Raw genomic sequence first — 22,455 nt, 5'->3', positions numbered from 1 at the left:
GAAAAGAAAGCACTCCACAGCTCTTAACTTGTGACAGATGCAAAATGAGGCCTCTCCCAGCTTAAAAATCAGCGCCACTTCTTGATGCAAGAGGAAAGTGCACAGGAATGTGCCACTTGGCGCATTTACAAGCATTCTCCCGTTTCGGGGTTGCCGCCTAAAAATCTCCCGATTGGTTGCCCAGTTGACTTCGCTGCAGAGTTGTAAAATGTTCCCCTTGTCATACCGAAGGTAATGACGCAAACACATTTCACGGCCCAAAATAGCAGTTCCCTAATTTTTAGGAGATGCTTCCGTTGGGCTTCCACTGGTCATCTGACCATTTGAAACCGGCTTGTTTAATCCAAAAAGGGCGGTAGACCTTAGACTTAAACCTTATTTGCTTTTACCCATTTAATTTGTGGCCCACGTTACTTGTACTTTCAAGACACAACAAAGAGGAAAGGGATACAGGTTGCTAGATTGCACATGTATGAGAAGACCGACACCAGACTGGTCCCTAAATTAGGCACCCCTTTCGGTATTTCTTTATTCTTTAATAGAGGGAATAAAAGTTGTGGTTCCCTACAAGCTGCCCCGCACAATCTTGGCTGAATTGTAAATGTTCTGGCCTGATTTCGGCAGCATAACTGTATTTGGACCCTTCACTATTAGTATTCCCACGCATTGGATGACTTTCTCGACGCATGCGGACACTTTGTAAAACGTGGCGAGAATCTGTAGCACGCTGAATTCTCTGTTTTCTGCCCCGAAAATGCGCCAGATCACCTGTACAGCGGTCCCTTCGCGTCCCCAAACTTCTTGGGGGTATTAGGGTTCGTTTAGGGCCAAAACCCTAAACCTGCAAGAATACACAGCAGGCTGTAATTCACTGTTTCGGGCTCCGTTTTGCGTGCCGGTCGCATCCGTAGCAAGTCCTCAAGCTCCCGCACCTGTAGGGCTACTTGCCCTTTGAATCGAACGAGATTTCGCACGTGAAACCTCTCCGAATCACCTGTACCTGCGGGGGATTAGCCGCTAGCTAATCCAATACCTATGCAAGAGGCTCTTGCCTCAGCGATCGCGCATGAAACCACACAATTGTACATTGGTCAAATGAAAAGCCCACTAGAGGGGCATAACATACTGCCATAGGGGAGAGAGAGGGCAGTGTGTAGCGTGCAGGGCATCACTCTTGGCACCGCACTGTACATAAGAGGGAAAGGAAGCACTCCATAGCTCTCAACCTGTGACAGAATGCAAGTGAAGGCCTCTCCTAGCTTAAAATTCAGCGCCCTTTCTTCTTTAAGAGGCAAGTGCACAGAAATGTGCCACTTGGCGCATTTACAAGCATTTTCCCGTTTCGGGTTCGCCCCTTAAAAATATCCAGACCGGTTGCCCAGTTGACTTCACGGCAGAGTAATAAAGTGTTCCCCTTGTCATTCCGGAGGTAATGACGCGAATACATTTTCAGGTCCCAAAATAGCAGTTCCCTAAATTTTAGGAGATGCTACCATCGTATCTTTCTAGGTCATCTGACCCTCTTTGTACACTGCAGCCACACCCAGAACTGAAATGTAGCTTCTGTAGCAAAGGATCCCACTTTGGCTAGTCAATGACCCCACTTTGGCTAACCATAGTCCTTGTCCAACCTTAGTGCTCTCTTGCCCTCAGGCTTGGACTCCCTTTGGACAGTTTCACACTAGCTATGCAATGCAGGGCAGTTAGATTTCCCGAAGGGTGTTTCCAAAAAGTGAAAATGAATAAATAATAAGAAAGAAATCAACAAAAAGGATAGATAGTAGTCACACGCTGGTGACATACCCCCCTCTTGAAATCTCAAACGTCCTCGTTTGCATCTATGTCGTACATGCTCACAGTCAACACTGGTGTATTCAACACCTGTCGACACATGTACGACACATACATGCTCATTGTCAACCCTCGTGTATAGAACACCTCGTCGACACATGTATTGCCTGCGTGTGAACCCTGTCTCAATGACATAGTGGTAGCTTCGCACTCTGCCATTGCTTTGAGTCATTAACTTTCCAATGACAAAATGGTAGCTACGCATTTTGCCACTGTCTTTTAGTACACGTTGGATCCAGTAACACTTTCGAGCATACCCAAACCGACAGTTTAAGAATGCAGTTACACATGTACCCTTTAATAGAAGCAATTAGTGTATCCTTGACAAACTGACAAGAAATACTCACTTCTATAGCACTAACCAAACTTTTGGACTTTCCATAAGAGCAATTGCGAAACTGACAATTTGTACAGCTCTAACATTCATGTAACATGTGCTTGATTTGAGCTCACTTTAAATACCATGTACATCATTTCTTTCAGAAGCCATTGTCACACTGACAATCCATGTAGCTTTGAAACTCAAGGGGTCAAGGTAGGTTGCAAATCGAAGGCTTCAAGGTAAAGTAATAACACAGTTGGTGACTCTGCAAGTTCACATTCTTCCATCCACTTAGCATCCATTGGTGGATAGTTTCTGAACTTCACCAAGTAACGCCTAGCAACCTTGCCTTTCACTTTTCTTTCTTTATGTGCCAAAATCTGTTCCGGGACCAAGATCTCGTCAAGTTCCTCGACTTCCGGCTGATCTTCAGCTGGCATATCCTCTGGCACATCACCCACATAGGGTCTGAGAAGACTCACATGAAACGCATTGTGAATCTTCCAACTCTTAGGCAATTTCAGCATATATGCAACATCATTGATTATGTCGCATACTTAAAAAGGCCCATAGTAACGCATGCTGAGCTTTGGAAACAGTCTTTCCTTGCCCGTCATCTTCTTTAACCTTGCCTTTTCAAAGCGTAGAAGGACCCAATCACCAAGTGAAAACACCACTTCACGACGGTGACGATCAGCTGCTTTCTTTTGCTTTGCCCGACTCTTTTCTAAGGCCACTTTGACCTTCTTGTACATTTCATCCATGTCCTGAACATACTTGTCTGCTTCAAATATCTTGTCCTTTGTATGCATTATGGGAGGAACTTTCTTGCCACCTTCAACTATCTCAAAAGGTGCCTTGCCAGTTGATGAATGCACTGTATTATTGTATGCATACTCCACCAATGGCAAATACTGCTCCCACTTTCCTTTATGCTCTGACACGTAGCACTTCAGCAGATCTAGGAGAGTAGAATCTGCCTCTTCTGACTGCCCATCTGTTTGAGGATGAAATGACAAAGAGAATTTGAGTGTTGTGCCCATATTCTCAAACAAGCCTCTCCAGAACAACTTGTCATGCGTGGATCACGGTCGCTAACAATCGACTGTGGCATGCCATGATACTTGAAAATATTGCTCATAAACAAGCGTGCCATCTGATCTGGTTTTATCTTCTTCCTGACAGGAATAAAATGAGCCTGCTTGTTGAATCTGCAAATGATGGTCCAAATACCATCGTTTCCTGTCTGCGTTCTCGGAAGATCAAGGATAAATCCATAGCAATACTTTCCCATGGTTTATCTGGAATAGGTAGTGGTTGCAATAACCTTGGTGCCTTTTGCCTGTCAAACTTGACCTTCTAGCATATTAGGCATTCTCGCACAAAGGCATCCACATCTCTTCTCAATGTAGGCCAGTAGAAGAATGTCTCAACCGCTTTAACTGTAGCATCGATACCACGATGCCCTGCTTACGGTGGGACATGACTCTCTTCCATAACTTTGCGTCGTAATGGCTTTGTGACACACAATCTGCCATGCATCATCATGAACCCATCTTTGAGAAGATAGTGTTCATGACGTTGTCCATCCATTAGCTGCTCGAGGACCCTTGCAAAATCTTCATCATTTGCATATTGTTCCCTCATATCATCAAGTTCATGATGATAAGGAATTGACACAGCTGAAATTTGTGGCTTCCTTGACAAGGCATCAGCCACAACGTGCTTCTTGCCTTCCACATGCACAATCTGAAAATGGAACATGGACAAGATATTTGTCCATCGCATATGCTTCTCAGATAACTTTGCCTGTGTCAAGAAGTATCGCAAGGTCTGATGATCCGTCTGGACAACGAAATCTGCACCTAGCAAGTAGTGTTTCCAACTTAAGAGCGCATGAATGACGGCCTGCAGTTCTTTTTCATAGACTTGCTTAGTCTTTTCTGGCCCTTGCAAGATTCTACTCTCATAGGCTACTACCCTACCATCTTGCATTAACACTGCACCAATGCTACTACCACAGGCGTCACACTGGACCACAAATGACTTCCTAAGATCTGGCAACACTATGACTGGATCTGAAGTCATCTTTTCTTTAAGAGATTAAAAGCTGAAATCTCTTTCTGTGTCCATCTAAAGGTGACTGCCTTCTTTTGAAGAGCATGTAAAGGTGAAGCAATCTCAGCGAAATTTCGGATAAACCTTCTGTAATAGGAGCATAGTCCCAAGAAGCTTCGGACATCGTGCATCGTCTTCAAATCTGGCCATGACTTGATCGCTTTAACTTTTGCAGGATCCATTCTGACACCATCCTTTGAGACAATGTGTCCCAGAAAGTGAATCTCTTCCAGAAAAAATTCACTTTTCTTTGCATTGATGAGCAACCTATGGCTGCGTAGCTCTTTGAACACAATGGCCAAGTGATGCCTATGCTCCTCTTCATTCTTTGAGTAGACTATCATGTCATCAAAGAATGTACCAACAAACTGCTGGTGTGGATGGAAAATTCCGTCCATCATCCTATTTAACGTAGCAGGAGCATTTGTGAGACCAAAGAGCATCACTAAAAATTCGTAAAGGCCAAACGTTGTTCTAAAAGCAGTCTTGTGCACATCCTCTGATCTAATGCGGATCTGATGGTACCCACTCTTTAGATCTATCCTGCTAAACATAGTTGCTCCTTCTAATTTGCCCAGAATATCATCAATTCTAGGTATAGGGAACCTATTCTTGATGGTATTCTTGTTGAGTGCACGGTAGTCGATGCACATACGCCATGAGCCATCCTTTTTCTGCACCAACAACACTGGAGAACAGAATGGAGATGAATTGGGCTGAATCAGCCCCTTTTCTAACAGCTCCCGTACTTGGCTCATTATCTCTTTCTGCTGAGCTGCACTAACCCTGTACGGAGGCTTATTTGGTGGGCTACTGCCTGGCACCAAATCTATCGCATGGTCCTCGAGTCTCTCTGGCGGTAATTGAGACGGTAATGAATCGAAAAAATAGTCACTATACTGTTGTAAAAACATTGACCTTTCTTTATCTAACACAGATAAATTTGATTCATCTCAATCTGACACTTCACGTGCAAAAACCAAGTACGCAGAAAGATGCTTTTTCATTACCGAAGTAATAGCAGAAGCTGATACAGTGGGAATAGACTCCCCTTTAAGCTTTACATCCAGAATGTGAGTCTTTCCCTTGCTTTGTACAGTGATCTTTTTGTTGTAGGCATCCATGATTCCCTGTACACGAAACAACCAAGGAATACCTAGCAACACATCACATCCGTCCAGTGGCATGATGTAAAATTCTTCAGCATCTACATAGGACTCGATATGTAGGCGCAACTTTCCGATGATAGGTGTCACAGCCTCTGTATGGCCAGGACATGCCAAACCTGCCTCTGTTGTATACCCCATCTCTTCAGGTCTGATTCCCAACTTTGAAGCCAATTCTGGGGAAATGAAGTTGGCTTTGGCACCTGGATCAAAGAAGATAAGCACTGTTTGATCCCTAACCTTTCCCCATGCTCTGCAAAGCTCACTTGCATCTGAATTTGGCTTGTCGCCCACCATATCTGGCACTAGACCAGCCATGGGCCTCTTTTCTTTCCTGTCCTCCTTGTCTTCCGAATCAGCTGGCCTTTTCTTTTGAGGACAATTGTAAGCAATGTGGCCAGGCTGCTCACAGATAAAGCATTTGTTCTCTGACCTCAGGACCTTCTTTTGCTCTTCCGACTTGCGAGGAAAACGTATTTTCCATTTCTTTGCTGGTCCCTTTTCTGATTCAGCCGTAGCTTTGCCTTTCCCTGCGTTAGCTGGCTCCTAAGTCCCTTTAGGAACCTCATTGGGAACGTACTTCTTCGCTGAATTTTTCTTGGCCGATCCTTCCTTGACGCCAGTATTAAATTCACAATCTTCTCCCTTGAGCAAACCATTACCAGTGTTTGCTACCTCGATGAGCTGCGTCAAAGTAGTGACTTTGGTCTTCGTGCAGTACTTTCTCAACCCTTTGGGTAGGCCAATGCGTCGGGAGGAAACCTTGGACTTAGACTTAAACCTTAAAAGGGCGGTAGACCTTAGACTTAAACCTTATTTGCTTTCACCCATTTAATTTGTCGCCCACGTTACCTGTACTTTCAAGACACAACAAAGGGGAAAGGGATACAGGCTGCTAGATTGCACCTGTATGAGAAGACTGACACTAGACTGGCCCCTAAATTAGGCGCCCCTTTCGGTATTTCTTTATTCTTTAACAGAGGGAATAAAAGTTGTGGTTCCCTACAAGCTGCCCGACACAATCTTGGCTGAATTTCAACTGTTCTGGCCTGATTTCGGCAACATAACTGTACTAGGACCCTTCACAGTCAGTATTCCACGCATTGGATGGCTTTCCCGACGCATGCGGACACTTTGTAAAACCTGGCGAGAATCTGCAGCACGCTGAATTCTCTGTTTTCTGCCCCGAAAATGCGCCAGATCACTTGTACAACGGTCCCCTCGCGTCCCCGAACGTCCTGGGGGTATTAGGGTTCGTTTAGGGCCAAAACCCTAAATCTGCAAGAATACACAGCAGGCTGTAATTCAATGTTTCGGGCTCCGTTTTGCGTGCCGGTCGCATCCGTAGCAAGTCCTCGAGCTCCTGCACTTGTAGGGCTACTTGCCCTTTGAATCGGACGAGATTTCGCACGTGAAACCTCTCCGAATCACCTGTACCTGTGGGGGATTAGCGGCTAGCTAATCCAGTACCTGTGCAAGGGGCTCTTGCCTCGGCAATCGTGCATGAACCTACACAACTGTACATTGGTCAAATGAAAAGCCCACTAGAGGGACATAACATACTGCCATAGGGGAGAGAGAGGGCCATCACTCCTGGCACCGCACTGTACATAAGAGGGAAAGGAAGCACTCAATAGCTCTCAACCTGTGTGATAGAATGCAAGTGAAGGCCTCTCCCAACTTAAAATTCAGCGCCCTTTCTTCTTGAAGAGGCAAGTGCACAGAAATGTGCCACTTGGCGCATTTACAAGCATTTTCCCGTTTCGGGTTCGCCGCTTAAAAATATCCTGACCGGTTGCCCAGATGATTTCACGGATGAGTAATAAAATGTTCCCCTTGTCATTCCGGAGGTAATGACGTGAATACATTTTCAGGTCCCAAAATAGTAGTTCCCTAAATTTTAGGAGATGCTGCCATTGTATCTTTCTAAGTCATCTGACCCTCTTTGTACAGTGCAGCCACACCCAGAACTGAAATGTAGCTTTTGTAGCAAAGGATTCCACTTTGGCTAGTCAATGACTCCACTTTGGCTAACCATAGACCTTGTCCAACCTTAGTGCTCTCTTGCCCTCAAGCCTGGACTCCCTCTGAACAGTTCCACACTAGCTATGCAATGCAAGGCAGTTAGATTTCCCGAGGGGTGTTTCCAAAAAGTGAAAATGAATAAATAATAAGAAAGAAATCAACAAAAAGGATAGATAGTAGTCACACGCTGGTGACACTATCTATCCTCATTGGGACCGCATCCAAAAGTGCAATGTGGCCCAACTGTCGGATACTTTCCGTTGGCGATCCCACCTTGACTTTATGCCTTTATTGAGTTCACTTCCTAGTATCCACCAACTTGCTAAGTACGACGGGGGGACCTACATGATCTTGCACTTAACCTAGACATCCTCTTACTATATGAATTTCAGTGCCGACCAACTTCCGGTCTGCGGGTGAAACTACCATTCACATTGGCCATACAATGTTCGACCATTTGCAACCTCAAAAAGAGGGTCTCAGAAATAAAACAAAAATCATTGGAAAGAAACCACCAACTAAGGTTAGCAATTGCCACGTCCTCGTGACATAGTTAACAATTGCTACGTCCTCGTGACATACCCCCCTCTTGAAATCGCAAACGTCCTCGATTGCATACCATAAATACACGCCACTGACGATCTTGTGTTGTTAGCACTCTTTTATCATCGCATGTATTCGCAAGAAAGGTTGTTATACATAAATACAAATGACTTAATGAGACCTTCATACTTTTGTCATTTCCATCCATTACACTGAATTCATATGTACATTTGATCTACTAGCTCTATCATTACCCCTCCTTTGCACACGTTGGGTTGGGGCATAGCTAGTCTGTAACCCAAAGGCTTCAAGGTAAAGTTGCAATACATTTGGTGACTCTGACAGTTCATGCTCTTCCATCCACTTTGCATCCATAGGCGGATAGTTCTTGAACTTCACCAAATAGCGTCTTGCAACCTATCCTGTAACTTTTCTAGCCTTATGTGCCAAAACTTGCTCAAGTACCAGGATCTCATCAAGTTCCTCAACTTCTGGCTGATCCTTATCTGGCATATCTTCTGGCACATCACCCACGAAGGGTCTTAGAAGACTCACTTGAAACGCATTATAAATCTTCCATGCATCATGCAATTTCAACTTGTAACCCACATCGTTGATCTTGTCAAGCACTTAAAAAGGCCCAAATTAACGCATACTGAGCTTAGGAAACAACCGTTCCTTGCCTTGCCCTTCATCTTCTTTAACCTTGCCTTTTCGAACCTTAACAGTACCAGGTGATAACAACAATTCACGACGGTGATGATCATCAGCCTTTTTCTGCTTTGCTTGAGTCTTCTCCAAGGCAACTTTATTTTTCTTATACATTTCATCCATGTTCTCAACATATCGAGCTGCCTCAAAGATTTTGTCCTTTGTATGCAAAATGGGAGGAACTTTTTTGCCGCCTTCAACAATCTTGAAAGGTGCTTTGCCAGTTGAGGAATGCACCGTATTATTGTACGTGTACTCAACCATAGGCAAACACTGTTCCCACTTGCCCTTATTATCTGACACATAGCATCAAGGTTGGATCAACGCGTACGTACGGATCGTTTCCGTACCGTACGGATGTTCTGTACGGATCCGTACCGTACGGAACAATCTGTACGCCGGTTTTTTTTTTTGTTTTTGTTTGGGAGGGAGGGGGGTGTGGAGCCGTACGGTGCTGATTTAAAAAAAAAATCTAAGTCTCTTGCAGTAGTTATACAATATATGGTTGTCTTGTAAAACGTGTCTTTGAATGTCTATAAGTTGTTGACTTCTCTCTGGTTTTTTATTGGAAATGTCCTAGAAAATCTAGTACTTTGCGGTTTTTTTACAAGAGTACGTATTTTTGCGTACATAAAATTTTTTCCTGTACGGAACAACGTACATTACGTTTGGTACCACCTTGCATAGCATTTCAGCAAATCTAAGACAATAGAATTAGCCTCTTCTTATTGTCCATCAATTTGTGGATGAAACGAAGACGAGAACTTGAGCGTAGTGCCCATGTTCTCAAAAAATCCTCTCCAGAACAAACTGGTCATGCGAGGATCACGATCACTGACAATGGATTGTGACATACCATGATACTTACACACATTGAACATAAACAAGCGTGCCATCTGATGAGATTTTGTCTTCTTCCTGACAAGGATAAAATGGGTTGCTTACTCAACCTGCAGATAATGGTCTATACCATCATTTTGTGTTGGCGTTCTTGGAAGATCAAAGATAAAGTCCATAGCAATGCTTTCCCATGGCTTATCCGGAAGCGGCAGTGGTTGTAACAGCCCTGGTGCCTTTTGCCTGTCAAACTTGACCTTTTGGCAAATCATGCATGCTCGCACAAAGGCATCCACATCTCTCCTCAAGGTAGGCCAATAGAAGAATGTCTCTATCGCTTTAACTGTCGCATCAATACCACGATGCCCTGCATACGGTGGGACATGACTCTCTTTCATGACCTTATGTCGCACTGGCCTAGTGACACAAAGTCTGCCATGCATCATCATAAAACCATCTCTGAGGAGGTAGTGCTCATGATGTTGCCCCTCTTGCAATTGTTCAAAGATCCTTGCAAAAATCTTCATCAGTAGCATACTGTTCCTTCATGTCATCCAACTCATGATGATAAGGAATTGACACAGCTGAAATTTGTGGCTTCCTTGATAACGCATCAGCCAACAACATTCTTCTTGCCTTCCACATGCATAATCTGGAAGTGGAACATAGATAGAATGTTTGCCCATCGCATATGCTTTTCGGATAACTTTGACTGTGTCAAGAAGTATCGCAAGGTCTGATGGTCTGTTTGGACAAACAAAATCAGCACCTAAGAGGTAGTGCTTCCAGCTAGAAAGCGCATGAATCACGACCAAGAGCTCTTTCTCATAGACTTGCATATTCTCTGGCCCTTGCAAAATTCGGCTTTCATAAGCTACTACCCGTCCATCTTGCATTAGCACTGCTCCGATGCTACTGCCTCACGCGTCACACTCGACCACAAATGACTTCCTGAGATCTGGCAAAACAATTACTGGATTTGAAGTCAACTTTTCCTTTAAGAGACTAAAAGCTGAAATCTCTTTTTGGGTCCATCTGAAAGTGACCTCTTTCTTTTGCAATGTGTGAAGAGGTGATGCTATCTCTGCAAAATTCCTGATAAACGTTCTATAGTAGGAACACAATCCCAAGAAGCTTCTGACATCGTGCACAATCTTCAAGTCTGCCCATGTCTTAATAGCTTCAACCTTTGCAGGATCCATTCTGACACCATCCTTTGAGACTATGTGGCCGAGAAAGTGCATCTCTTCGAGGAAGAATTCACTTTTCTTAGGATTGACAAGTAACCTATGACTGCGTAGCTCTCCGAACCCAATGGTCAAGTGACGCCTATGCTCCTCTTCATTCTTCAAATAGACTATCATGTCATCAAAGAACGTCCCAACAAACTGTTGATGCGAGTGGAAAATCCGGTCCACCATTCTGTTGAATGTGGCAGGAGCATTTGTTAGCCCAAACTGCATCACTAGAAACTTATAAAGACCAAATGTCGTTCTGAACGCAGTCTTGTGCATATCCTTTGGCCTTACACGAATCTGATGGTACCCACTCTTAAGGTCTATCCTGCTGAAAATTGCAGCACCCTCTAAACGATCGAGAATATCATCAATTCTAGGAATAGGAAACCTATTCTTGATGGTATTCTTATTCAACGCACGGTAATCAATACACATGCGCCATGAGCCATCCTTCTTCTGCACTAGGAGCACTGGGGAGCAAAAGGGTGAAGAACTAGGCTGAATCAGCCCCTTCTCTAATAACTCCTCAACCTCGCCCATAATCTCTTTCTGTTGCGCCGTGCTAACCCTGTAGGGAGGTCTATTTGGTGGGCTACACCCTGGCACCAAATCTATCCGATGGTCCTCAGGTCTTTCTGGCGGCAATTGCGAAGGTAATGAATCAGAGAAACAATCACTAAACTCTCCCAAAAATGTTGACCTTTCTTTATCTAACAAAGATAAATTTGACTGACAATTATCTGAGACATCACATGCAAAAATCAAGTAAATAGAAAGATGATTCTTTATTACAGAAGTGATAGCAGAAGCAAATAAAATAGGGATAGACTCCCCTTTGAGCTTTACATCCAAAACATGAGTTTTGCCCCTATGCTGAAGGGTGATCGTCTTGTCAAAGGCTTCCAGCACGCCATGCACTCTGAACATCCACGGAATTCCAAGTAGCGCATCGTACCCTTCCAATGGCATGATATAGAACTCTTCTGTGTTCACATACGACTGAATATGCAGACGTAGCTTTCCAATAATGGGAGTAACACACTCTGAGTGGCTAGGACATGCCAACCTTGCTTGTGCTGTGTACCCCATCTCTTCAGCTATGATGCCCAGCTTCATAGCTAACTCTGGTGAGATAAAGTTGGCTTTGGCACCAGGATCAAAGAAGATGAGTGTCGTCTGATCCCTAACTTTATCCCATGCCCTGCATAACTCACTGGCATCTGTACTGGGCCTATCACCCACCATATTTGGCACCAAACCTGCCGTGGGTTTAGGCTTCTTGCCTTTCTGGTCCTCTTTATCATGTGAGTCAGCTGGTCTTTTCCTTTGTGGACAATTGGTAGCAAAGTGACCAAGCTGCTCGCATATAAAGCATTTGTTTTCAACCATTAGGACCTTCTTTTGCTCGAGCGACTGTAAGGTGCAGCGGAAGTGAATGTTGAACTTTGCTCAAGATGAGTGCTCCGAACTGGGCTCAAGGTTTCTTTTACTTACGGAAGGGAGAACTTTCTGTTCCTTTAGTGAGAGAGTGCAATGCACACAAACAAAGTGGTGAACACTGTGAATGAAAGTACTAAGACGGAGAGATAGAGAGAGAAGAATACGAACACCAGAATGTTCTCAAACCTCCTCCGAAGGCCCCACTGTCTATGGCGAGAGCGGTCTACTATTGATTGCACAAATCTCTACAATGCTTTGGACTTGCCGACGATGTCGACGACAATGAGGACGATGACGAGACGGGCTGAAATCTGAAAACGCTAATGGCTGAAATCTGCAAATCTTTATCTGCTGAATTCTGACTCTGTTTGTGACGATGCCGATGACGATGATGTGACGACGACGCGCTGAAAACGCAGATGCTGAAATCTGCGTTTTTCGGGCTGAATCTGCAAACGCTCGTTGATCTGACAGCGCGGCGAGGATTTGCTGTGGGAAGGTGAGATCTGCGAGGTTTGGGACTTGTTCTGTAGGATCTGACTGCTGAAATTTGAAAACGCTAGTGCAAGGGATGATCTTGTCACGGAGAATCTGCAAAAACGCTATGTTGACTGCTGATCCAAAAATGCTAGGGGCTGATCTGGGTCCTTGATGCAAAAACGCTAGGCATTCTATTGTTCTGCCGCTGTTGCACTGCCACGGGGCTGATCTGCAACCGCCAGGTTGTCTTCATGCAAAAACGCTAGGCTGGATCCGGGGTCTGTGGAAAATCTGCTTACGCTAGGGCTGATCTGTTGTTGCTGTGGAAATCTGCTACAAAAACGCCATGGCTTCTGCTTGGCTTGCTGTCGCCAGGAGATCTGCAATTGCAAAACGCTGGCTGATTTGCATTGCTGAAAAATGCCGGTTTCTTGTGGCTGATTTGCATTGCTACCGGGGGTGGTCTTGCTGAGAAGGTGCCTGTTGAACCCTTGGTTCTCGTTGCCTCTTCTGCTGTGGAATGCTAGCGCTAGGTTTCTTATATATTTCCTTACTGAATTTGCCCTACCCAAAAGTCACTTAAAAATAATAAGTGAAAAATGTCAAAAATAGGGAAAATAGATCTATGCACTGTAAAAATGCTCTTGATGGGTTCTTATGGAAATCTGATGATCATGATGTGTGCAACTAGAGGATATGCATCTACTCTAAGTGTCTGGACATGCACGGTCTGCGAACAGACTCACAAAAGTGCCAGAACACTTCCTAATCTAACTGAACTGAACCCATGTCATGAAGTAGCTTGTCCACGTACACATAGGGTTAGATGCGCACGTGACAACGACTTGCGCACAAAAGGCTTCCTTTTCTGTTTCTTTGCTTGCGCTCTAGAAGTCCCGGCTGAATCCTTGTCTTTGGTGGCCTTTTCTGACCCCTGTGACGCTTTAGGAGCCGTTTTCACAAAGGGCTTCTTCGCTGAATTTTTCTTTTGCTTCCCTCCTTTCCTGTTGCTTGGAAACCCACTGTCCTCTCCTTTCAACAAGGCAAGAACAGTGTTAGCAACTTCCATAAGCTGAGTGAGGGTAGCCACTTTGTTCTCGGTACAGTAATCGCGAAGCCCTTTAGGCAGCCCACGACAGTACTTCTCTATCTGCTTTGTCAATGGCACAAATCTGTAGGAGGTCACTGAGAGTAACGCTTCACAAAACCTCCGACTGTACTCCAGCAAGCTATTGCATGTAGTCGAAGTAAGCTGGTGCCAATCTGTCATGACGTCGGCTTCAAATTCATTTGACGGCCGAGCAGATGCAAACATTTGCTTGAAGTAAACCCCAGTGGCGGGTGCCTGTCCTTGCATTAACAGTGTCATCCACCATGTAAGCGCATTGTCCTTTAAGAAAGGGGCAACTTTCCTGACCTTAGAGGCCTCTGTAAAATTCCCTCCTGCATAAGCTGTATCAAATTGTTGGAGGAAAGTAAGAGCCTTTGCTTTATCCTCGAAGCCATTGAAAGTGTTGAACTTTACAGCTGCACCACCTTCTTTGTAAGCTTTCGGCTTCTCCAGTGCCCCCAAATTGTCATAAGGAATAGTCTGCAACATGGGCACTGTAGTAGGCATGATCGACACATCTTGGCCATTAACATTTTGTGTCGTGGGTGCGATATCTGGCTGCTGTCCAAAAAAACCAGCCATGCCAAAATGACCCTGTGGCACCCCAAACTGGCCTTGGTTGCACTGAAAACCCTGTTGCATGCCAATGCTACCATACATGGGGTTTGGCATCATGCCTTGCATACCCCCCAACACTGTTCCTGGCATGTACGGCTGACTTCCAGGCGCATAATCAGCCATACTTTGGAACACTGATCCACCCCCGAAATACCCAGGATGTACCGTGGGTGGTGGAAAAACTGGGTGCATTGCCTGGTAACTAGTTCCCTGTCCATTCAAGACAGCATGCAGGCTCTGAAGGTGGCGGACTGAACTGGCATAACCTGTGGAATAGGCGTCCTAACCACCTGCTCAAGCACGGGAGGAACCTGTTTTGGAGCCCTTGACTCCGCAACATGCGAGTGTTCCCTATCCTGCTGAGTCGCATGAAGTACTTGGACTTGAGCCTCAACAAGCTCTGTATGCGGTGTAGGTTGCCTATTTTGTTGTTGCACTGGTGGCGCTTGCAAGAACTCCATAAACCTTGGGTTCTGCACCAGTTGCGAAAAGACATTCACTGCGGCAACTAACTGAGTCCTGAAGGCATCATCCTTAAGTTGCCCCGTCATAAAGCCCTGTACTATTGGAGGAACATTCACATCAACAGGAGCTACAAACTGACGTGGCCGTGAGCTCTTGCCAATCTCCAACACCATAGCAGTTTCCTGTCTGTCCTTTGAAGAGGAACCCTCTTCCATAATGCCCTTCCCTTTGTTGGCCATAATGTAATCCCACATTCCTGTACTCTGTGTCTTTACCCAAAACAACCGAGGCTCACTCTTTGAGGAAAAGTGATTGATGTCCCGGCAACGGAACCTTGAAACCGGCCCGTGGGGCGGTAGGCTTTGGCTTTCACCCGAAATTCTTTACTTTAGACACACACAGAGAGAACGTACAAAGGAAACCTACGACGGGAATCAACACTTAAGCACACACACGGCTCGGGTGCTGAAAACGCACTTGTACGGTGAGGTTATGACCCTCAGCGATGCCTGCTTTGGGGTAGCAATTAGCTACCCCTGTTCTTGCTCAAGGAGGCTCTTGCTTCAGCACAAAAACATCAAACCACACAACTGTACATCAATTAAATGAAGAGCCCTCTTATGGGGCATCACATAAACTGCACATAGGGGAGAGAGAGAGCAGCGTGTAGTGTGCAGGGCATCACTCCTAGCACCACACTCTACATTGAGTGAAAGAAAGCACTCCATAGCTCGTAACCTGTGACAAATGCAAAATGAGGCCTCTCCCAGCTTAAAAATCAGCGCCACTTCTTGATGCAAGAGGAAAGCGCACAGGAATGTGCCACTTGGCGCAATTACAAGCATTTTCCCGTTTCGGGGTTGCCGCCTAAAAATCTCCCGACTTGTTGCCCAGTTGACTTCCGAGCAGAGTTGTAAAATGTTCCCCTTGTCATACCGAAGGTAATGACGCAAACACATTTCACGGCCCAAAATAGCAGTTCCCTAATTTTTAGGAGATGCTTCCGTTGGGCTCCCATTGGTCATCTGACCATCTATCCTCATTGGGACCGCATCCAAAAGTGCAATGTGGCCCAACTGTCGGATACTTTCCGTTGGTGATCCCACCTTGACTTTATACCTTTATTGAGTTCACTTCCTAGTATCCACCAACTTGCTAAGTGATACGGGGGGACCTACATGATCTTGCACTGAGCCTAGACATCCTCTTACTATACGAATTCCAGTGCCAACCAACTTCCCGTCTGCGGGTGAAACTACCGTTCACATTGGCCATACAATGTTCGACCATTTGCAACTTCAAAAAGAGGGTCTCAAAAATAAAACAAAACTCATTGGAAAGAAACCAACAACTAAGGTTAGCAGTTGCCACGTCCTCGTGACATAGCTAACAATTGCCACGTCCTCGTAACAGCAAGAGCATTTGTAAGACCAAATGGCATCTCTAAAAACTCATAGAGACCAAGCGTCGTCCTAAACGCAGTCTTGTGCGGATCTGATGGTACCCACTCTTAAGGTCTATCCTGCTGAAAATTGCAGCACCCTCTAAACGGTCAAGAATATCAACCATCCTTGGGATAGGAAACCTGTTCTTGATGGTATTCTTATTGAACGCATGGTAGTCAATACACATGCGCCAAGAGCTAGCCTTCTTCTGCACTAGGAGCACTGGGGAGCAAAAAGGTGAAGAACTAGGCTGAATCAGCCCCTTCTCTAAAAGCTCCTCAACTTGGCCCATAATCTCTTTGTGTTGAGCCGTACTAACCCTGTAGGGAGGTCTGTTTGGTAGTCTACACCCTGGCACCAAATCTACTGCATGGTCCTCAGGTCTCTCCAGTGGCAATTGTGACGGTAATGAATCAGAAAAACAGTCATTAAACTCTCGCGAACATGCTGACCTTTCTTTATCTAACACATATAAATTTGACTGACAACTATCTGAAACATCACGTGCAAAAACCAAGTACGCAGAAAGATGATGTTTAATTACAGAAGTGATAGCCGAAGCAGATACAATAGTGACAGACTCTCCTTTGAGCTTTACATCCAAAACATAAGTTTTGCCCCAATGCTGAAGGATGATCGTTTCGCTGAAGACATCGAGCTCGCCATGTATCCTAAACATCCACGGGATTCCCAGTAGCACATCACACCCTTCCAATGGCATGATATAAAACTCTTATGTGTCCACATACAATTGAATATGCAGACACAACTTTCCAATGATGGGAGTAACACACTCTTAGTGGCCAGGACATGCCAACCCTGCCTCTGTCGTGTACCCCATCTCTTCAGCTTTGATGCCCAACTTCGTAGCTAATTCTAGTGAGATAAAGTTCGCTTTGGCACCTGGGATTGAAGAAAATAAGTGCCGTCTGGTCTCTGACTTTACCCCATGCTCAGCATAACTCGCTGGCATCCGTGCTTGGCTTGTCACCCACCATGTCTGGCACTAAACTTGCCGTGGGTTTGGGCTTCTTTCCTTTCTTGTCCTCTTTATCATCTGAGTCAGCTGGTCTTTTCCTTTGTGAACAATCTGCAGCAAAGTGACCAGGCTGCTCGCATATAAAGAATTTATTCTCAGCCATCAAGGCCTTCTTTTCCTCGAGCAACTTACGCACAAAAGGCTTCCTTTTCTGTTTCTTTGCCTGCGCTCCAAAAGTTCCGGGTGAGTCATTATCCTTGGTGACCTTTTCTGACCCGTCTGACGCTTCAAGAGCCGTTTTCACAAAGGGCTTCTTTGTTGAATTTTTCTTTTGCTGCCCCCCTTTCACGTTACCCGGAAACCCATTGTCCTCTCCCTTCAACAAGGCAAGGCCAATGTTGGCAACTTCCATAAGCTGAGTGAGGGTAGCCACTCTGTTCTTTGTACAGTAATCTCGAAGCCCTTTAGGCAGCCCACAACAATACTTCTCAATCTGCTCTGTCAGTGGTACAAACCTGTAGGAGGTTACTGAGAGAAACGCTTTACAAAACCTCCAATTGTACTGGCACGTGGTGCCCTTCCGCTACAGGCTTTTGCCGGACGCGGAGCTTCTAGTAAGTTGCTCATTATCATCTTCACCGCTGGTGGCTTTGGGTGGCTTCGGTTCTTGATCTACGGTTGTGAAAAGACTTTTGGTCGAAGTGCCTATCTTCGAGAGGCTACTGTCATCCTCTCTCCACTTAGCTTTCCAGGGCACTTTTTACTCTCTTTAGGAGAGGTTTTTAACCCTGGCCTCCCGTCTTTATTGTTTGGCCATGTGCCTAGTTGTATCTCGTTTTTCAGTTTCCCGTTTGATGCCCATGGGCTTGCTTTGTAAACAATGATGTACTTACCCTCAGAATAGGCACCATTTGGGAGTTTTGGGGGATTTTCAAGTAATAGAATCAGCCTCTTTTCATATATATATATATATATATATATATATATATATATATATATATATATATATATATATAGATAGATAGATAGATAGATAGATAGATAGATAGATAGATAGGGGGCTGACTGTTGAAAACTTGAGATTGTTAACCGGCTGCTGGTGGAGTAAGGGGCACCCATTATAGTCATCCAGAACGGGAAATCGGAACATGGAACGGCAACGGGCATGTAATGCCATTCCTTGTTACAGGTACTCACGTCCGAAACACGGAACGGGGATTTGGTATGGATAGTTGGAAGGGAAACGGGGAATGGAGACTTGGAAATGGCCATTACTATTGATTGGGCCAGTGAATCAGGTAAGCCCAATTGGAAGGCCCTCTATGGGGTAGCCCTTTAATTGCGCTACCTCTCTCTCTCTCTCTCTCTGCAAAACCAAAAGTTTTGTGGTTTTGTAACGTATAATAATAATGATACGGAAGTGGATGATCAAGGGAGACTCTTTCAAAATAAAACCAAGAAGGGGGGGGGGGGAGGGCCTGATAAGTGGCTGGTATTTCTAGAAGAGACCTGATTCCAAAGGCTGATGAAGGCCTGATGGCATCTCCCAGCTTGATATGATGTGCCCTGTATGCGATCGTACTGTGTCACTTGAAGTAATTGTTTCGCTGTTGCATTCATTTGCATCTTTCTCTCATTTACAGGCGCTATCAATCAGAGGTATAGTTTTCTATATAGCATAGATGACAGTGGGTGTTTTGTTTGTTTGCCGGATTTGTTCCCCTAGAAGATGGGTTGGAATCTGATTGCTGCTTGCAGATGGTGTGAGCGGATGATACCTGTCCAAGCTAGTTGTGTCTATTCAAGGGAGAACTTGAGTGCACTGGTGACTAAACTTGTCATGGAGTACCTTGGAAACTCTCTTCCGACAGAGAAGCAGCCACTAAAGGTTTAGTCTCTTCTTTTGATCTAGCTTATCTGAGTTTGCGTTTTCACACACTACTTTGAGCGCAAGACCAAAACCATGGGGCAGCAGATTCTGTATCTCGCAGTAAGATCTTTGAGCACGTTTAAGTTTACAATGGTGGAAAAGTGTTTGATAAAGCAAAGCAATACGGATTAGTTAAGCCCCTCTTTTCTAAACTCTGGCTGGTACTCGCGAGCTTCATGCATCTGAATTCGATTTTAAGAAAGCCCAAGGTTTGAACTTTAATGTCTCAAATAGAGGCTACAGTAATTTGTTGAGTGGTTAGTTTTATGGAAGATCATTTCCTCAAAGGCTCAATGGTGCAATTCTTTCGATCAAATGCGTTTGCTTCTGTTGATTGTCTGTGACTACCCTCCTTGTTATGGTCATACTTATAGTCTGATGTATTGAATTCTGGTTGTATAAGAGCAATTCTGACTGAATTGGGTGCATAAATTTGAAATAATTAGTTGATAAGCTTGCTTGTATGATAATCTGAATAGGTTGGCCAATGTAAATGGATTAATTAAAATAGATGAAGAAAATGTCAAAGCAAATGGATTAATTAAAGTAGATGAAGAAAACATCAAAGCGTTCTTAGCCTTATCAATGGAGCCTGTAATTTCTTGTGCACACCATATTCAAGTATTAAAATTGATGATTTGATTGCTTTCACTGCAAAGCATCACTTGTCTTCTTCAAGTTCTCAGAAAGTTACTCGGTATCTCTAAAGTATGAATGCTATGCAGGTCTTGAGTCAGAGATGTTGGATTATATCCATCCATAATTGAGTGAGAGATGTTGAATTTTCAGATAGCTCATTAATGGTGATTGTGTTTATGGAGATTTTGCAGTACGCGGTTAGTTTCAACAGACATGGCTTTGAGGCTAAAGAAGTTGATAAATCAACAAATGATGAACGGCTCGATAGAATGAGCTGTATTCACCTGGTGACAGCAGCCATGGCGAATGCAGCCCCTCACACAGTTGTTGACCTTCTAACACCTCAGGTTCGATTCTTTCCAGCAGTTTTCTATGCAGCAATCATCATCTGCATTTGTTTAAGCTTGCACTCAAGAACCACTTTTGTTGAAAGCAGATGGTGGTGATTGTAGAAGTCATTCCCTTTGCAGGAGTACAAAGTTCTCCTATTTGTGGCGTGGCAGTTCTTTCTGGAAGCTTGATGAACACCAAGAACAGATTGTCCGTTAGGCCACTTGTCCCTGCCAAAAAACCATCAAGACACTAATTTGGAATTTAGAAAGTAAGTACAGATTTTAATACCAGCAAGCAGCATAAGAAGTTAGCAGTTAAGAAGATCAAGGGAAAATTGCCAAAATTCCCCCCAAAATACCCCTTATATATCCAAAATGACCTGCATACAGTACCAAAAGTTCCCAAATGTCCTTATTTTTTGTCCAAAATCCCCAAATTACCCCTTTGTCAATCTCCCAAACATCTCTAAAGACAAGTCTTTGTGTATCTCTTCGTAGGAAGATTGGTTCTCTCTCAATAGAAGATGATAGAACTAGAATTGTAGATCATTTTGTGGTCTCTCTAGATGAAATGGTTCATTATTTGTAGACACAACTGCCTCTATCTGTGATCTTATCGGTGATAAATTTTGCTTAAGACACTTGAAGATAGATCTTTAGTGTCCAAAGGAGTAAACCATACAAAAATTGGGGCGATCCATCCAAAATTGGCACAAGGGTTTTTCTTTTTAAGGTGTGTAATTTAGCATGTGTGCCTTTTTGTATCATTGAATCGTCAAAAGGCACGATTGGTTTTTTGTATCATTGAATCGTCAAAAGGCACAATTGGTTTTTTGTATCATTGAATCGTCAAAAGGCACAATTGGTATGTACGTCATGTCTGCTATTGGAAGTCTTCTCTCCTGGGATGTTGTATTCAGTCCCCGAGTTGTGGAAGCCAAAGAAGCTTGACTGTGCATCTTATGGTGTGTGGTGGTTTTCTGTTTTGCTTTTTTGTGTGCAGAGGACCCTACATGTGAGTGCAGGGAAGAGCAAGGCAGTGAATGCTCGGGCCGGTGTTGAGAAGTGGTGTATGGGTGTTGTGTGTTATGGGTTCGAGAATGCACGTGAGAGAAAGCATGAAGGGGGTGTGTGCATGTGTGTGTTTTTCATACAATTTGTATTGTTATTTTGGGCCCAAAGTTGCGCCAGAAACTTAAAAATACCCTGGGAATGCAGAGAAATGCCAAAAATAGTCAAAAATTTGCCTAAAAATCCCCATCAATTGACCTTGACGCACATATGTGTTAGAATTAGTTCCAGATCCCCAATAACTAATTTTGTAGTATTAGCCCAATGGGCTGGTTGAAATTATGTCAAGCTACAAAGGATGTGATCTGTTTTGCTTGTTTTTCTTCTCTTTTTCTTATAGGAGAGTGAGGGACAGAGAGGTTGGCATTGTCTTCGTTGCACGATGATATAGAATGGCAGAGAAATTGGACGGTTTGATGGGATGTTGCAGTCCATTCAACTTGTAATTCATGAATGGATCGGCAAAGAAAGCCTCAAGAGGGGAATGTTGTCATGTGACGACAGCCTTCAAAAAGCAAATGCCATACAGTGCATCTTGAATGCCAGGTTTAACAAGGCTTCCCACAAGTGATGGTTGTATCGCCAATATTGAGCTTGCATTGAGTAAAACTGCATCACTCTTTTAGTGCAAGCATTCAATATTGACTACGTAATGTCTTTTATGTTGATCCTTTCCAGCATCCTAACTTTGGTCTCCTGAGCTTCAATGTACATGGAGCTATAACTGCTTCTTTGAGCAATTGTAATGGAATATGTTTTCTTTGCACTGCATTTTCTTGCACATGCATGCAAGTGTGCAATGTATGTGCATACCTCTCTCTCTCTCTCTCTCTCTCTCTCTCTCTCTCTCTCTCTCTCTCTCTCTCTCTCAAGATGATTTGTATTATTGGAAACCTGTGGAGATGTCCGTATGCTCGTTTTCCAAATCGATTTGTGGTAATGCCAGATATCTTATTGAACCATTTAATTATTGAAAAGTGCAGATGTGCCATGGTCGGCCACGCAACATGAAAGTTGGGTCTTTAACCTCTTGGTCATAAACGAGGTGGGGACCAACATCTTGGAGTATCCAAACTACTGCACATTTTTTTTAGATCAAAGGCACTGACTGTATGTCATATGGGCAAGACCACA

General features: G+C 44.2%; 1 protein-coding gene across 5 annotated transcripts in view; it reads left to right on the top strand.

The window, feature by feature from the left end:
• Positions 1 to 22,087, top strand: part of LOC147436132 (uncharacterized) — a 41,189-nt gene extending 19,102 nt beyond the window's left edge. For 2 of the 5 annotated variants that reach the window (XM_086489037.1, XM_086489040.1), the window contains exons 5-7: positions 19,108 to 19,237; positions 20,110 to 20,265; positions 20,355 to 21,017. In XM_086489037.1, coding sequence (XP_086345163.1) covers positions 19,108 to 19,237; positions 20,110 to 20,265; positions 20,355 to 20,504 — 436 coding nt within the window. In that variant the 3' untranslated portion in view covers positions 20,505 to 21,017. Of the gene's footprint in view, positions 1 to 19,107; positions 19,238 to 20,109; positions 20,266 to 20,354; positions 21,018 to 21,253; positions 21,638 to 21,661 lie in introns of those variants that run through there. The other 3 variants (XM_086489041.1, XM_086489039.1, XM_086489038.1) reach the window with 3 other exon arrangements.
• Positions 22,088 to 22,455: the final 368 nt, after the last annotated feature.

Source organism: Adiantum capillus-veneris, chromosome 18 (genome assembly GCF_014529385.1).
Source record: "Adiantum capillus-veneris isolate H3 chromosome 18, ASM1452938v2, whole genome shotgun sequence".
Lineage (NCBI taxonomy): Eukaryota > Viridiplantae > Streptophyta > Polypodiopsida > Polypodiales > Pteridaceae > Adiantum > Adiantum capillus-veneris.
This window is presented reverse-complemented; position numbering and strand designations above follow the sequence as displayed.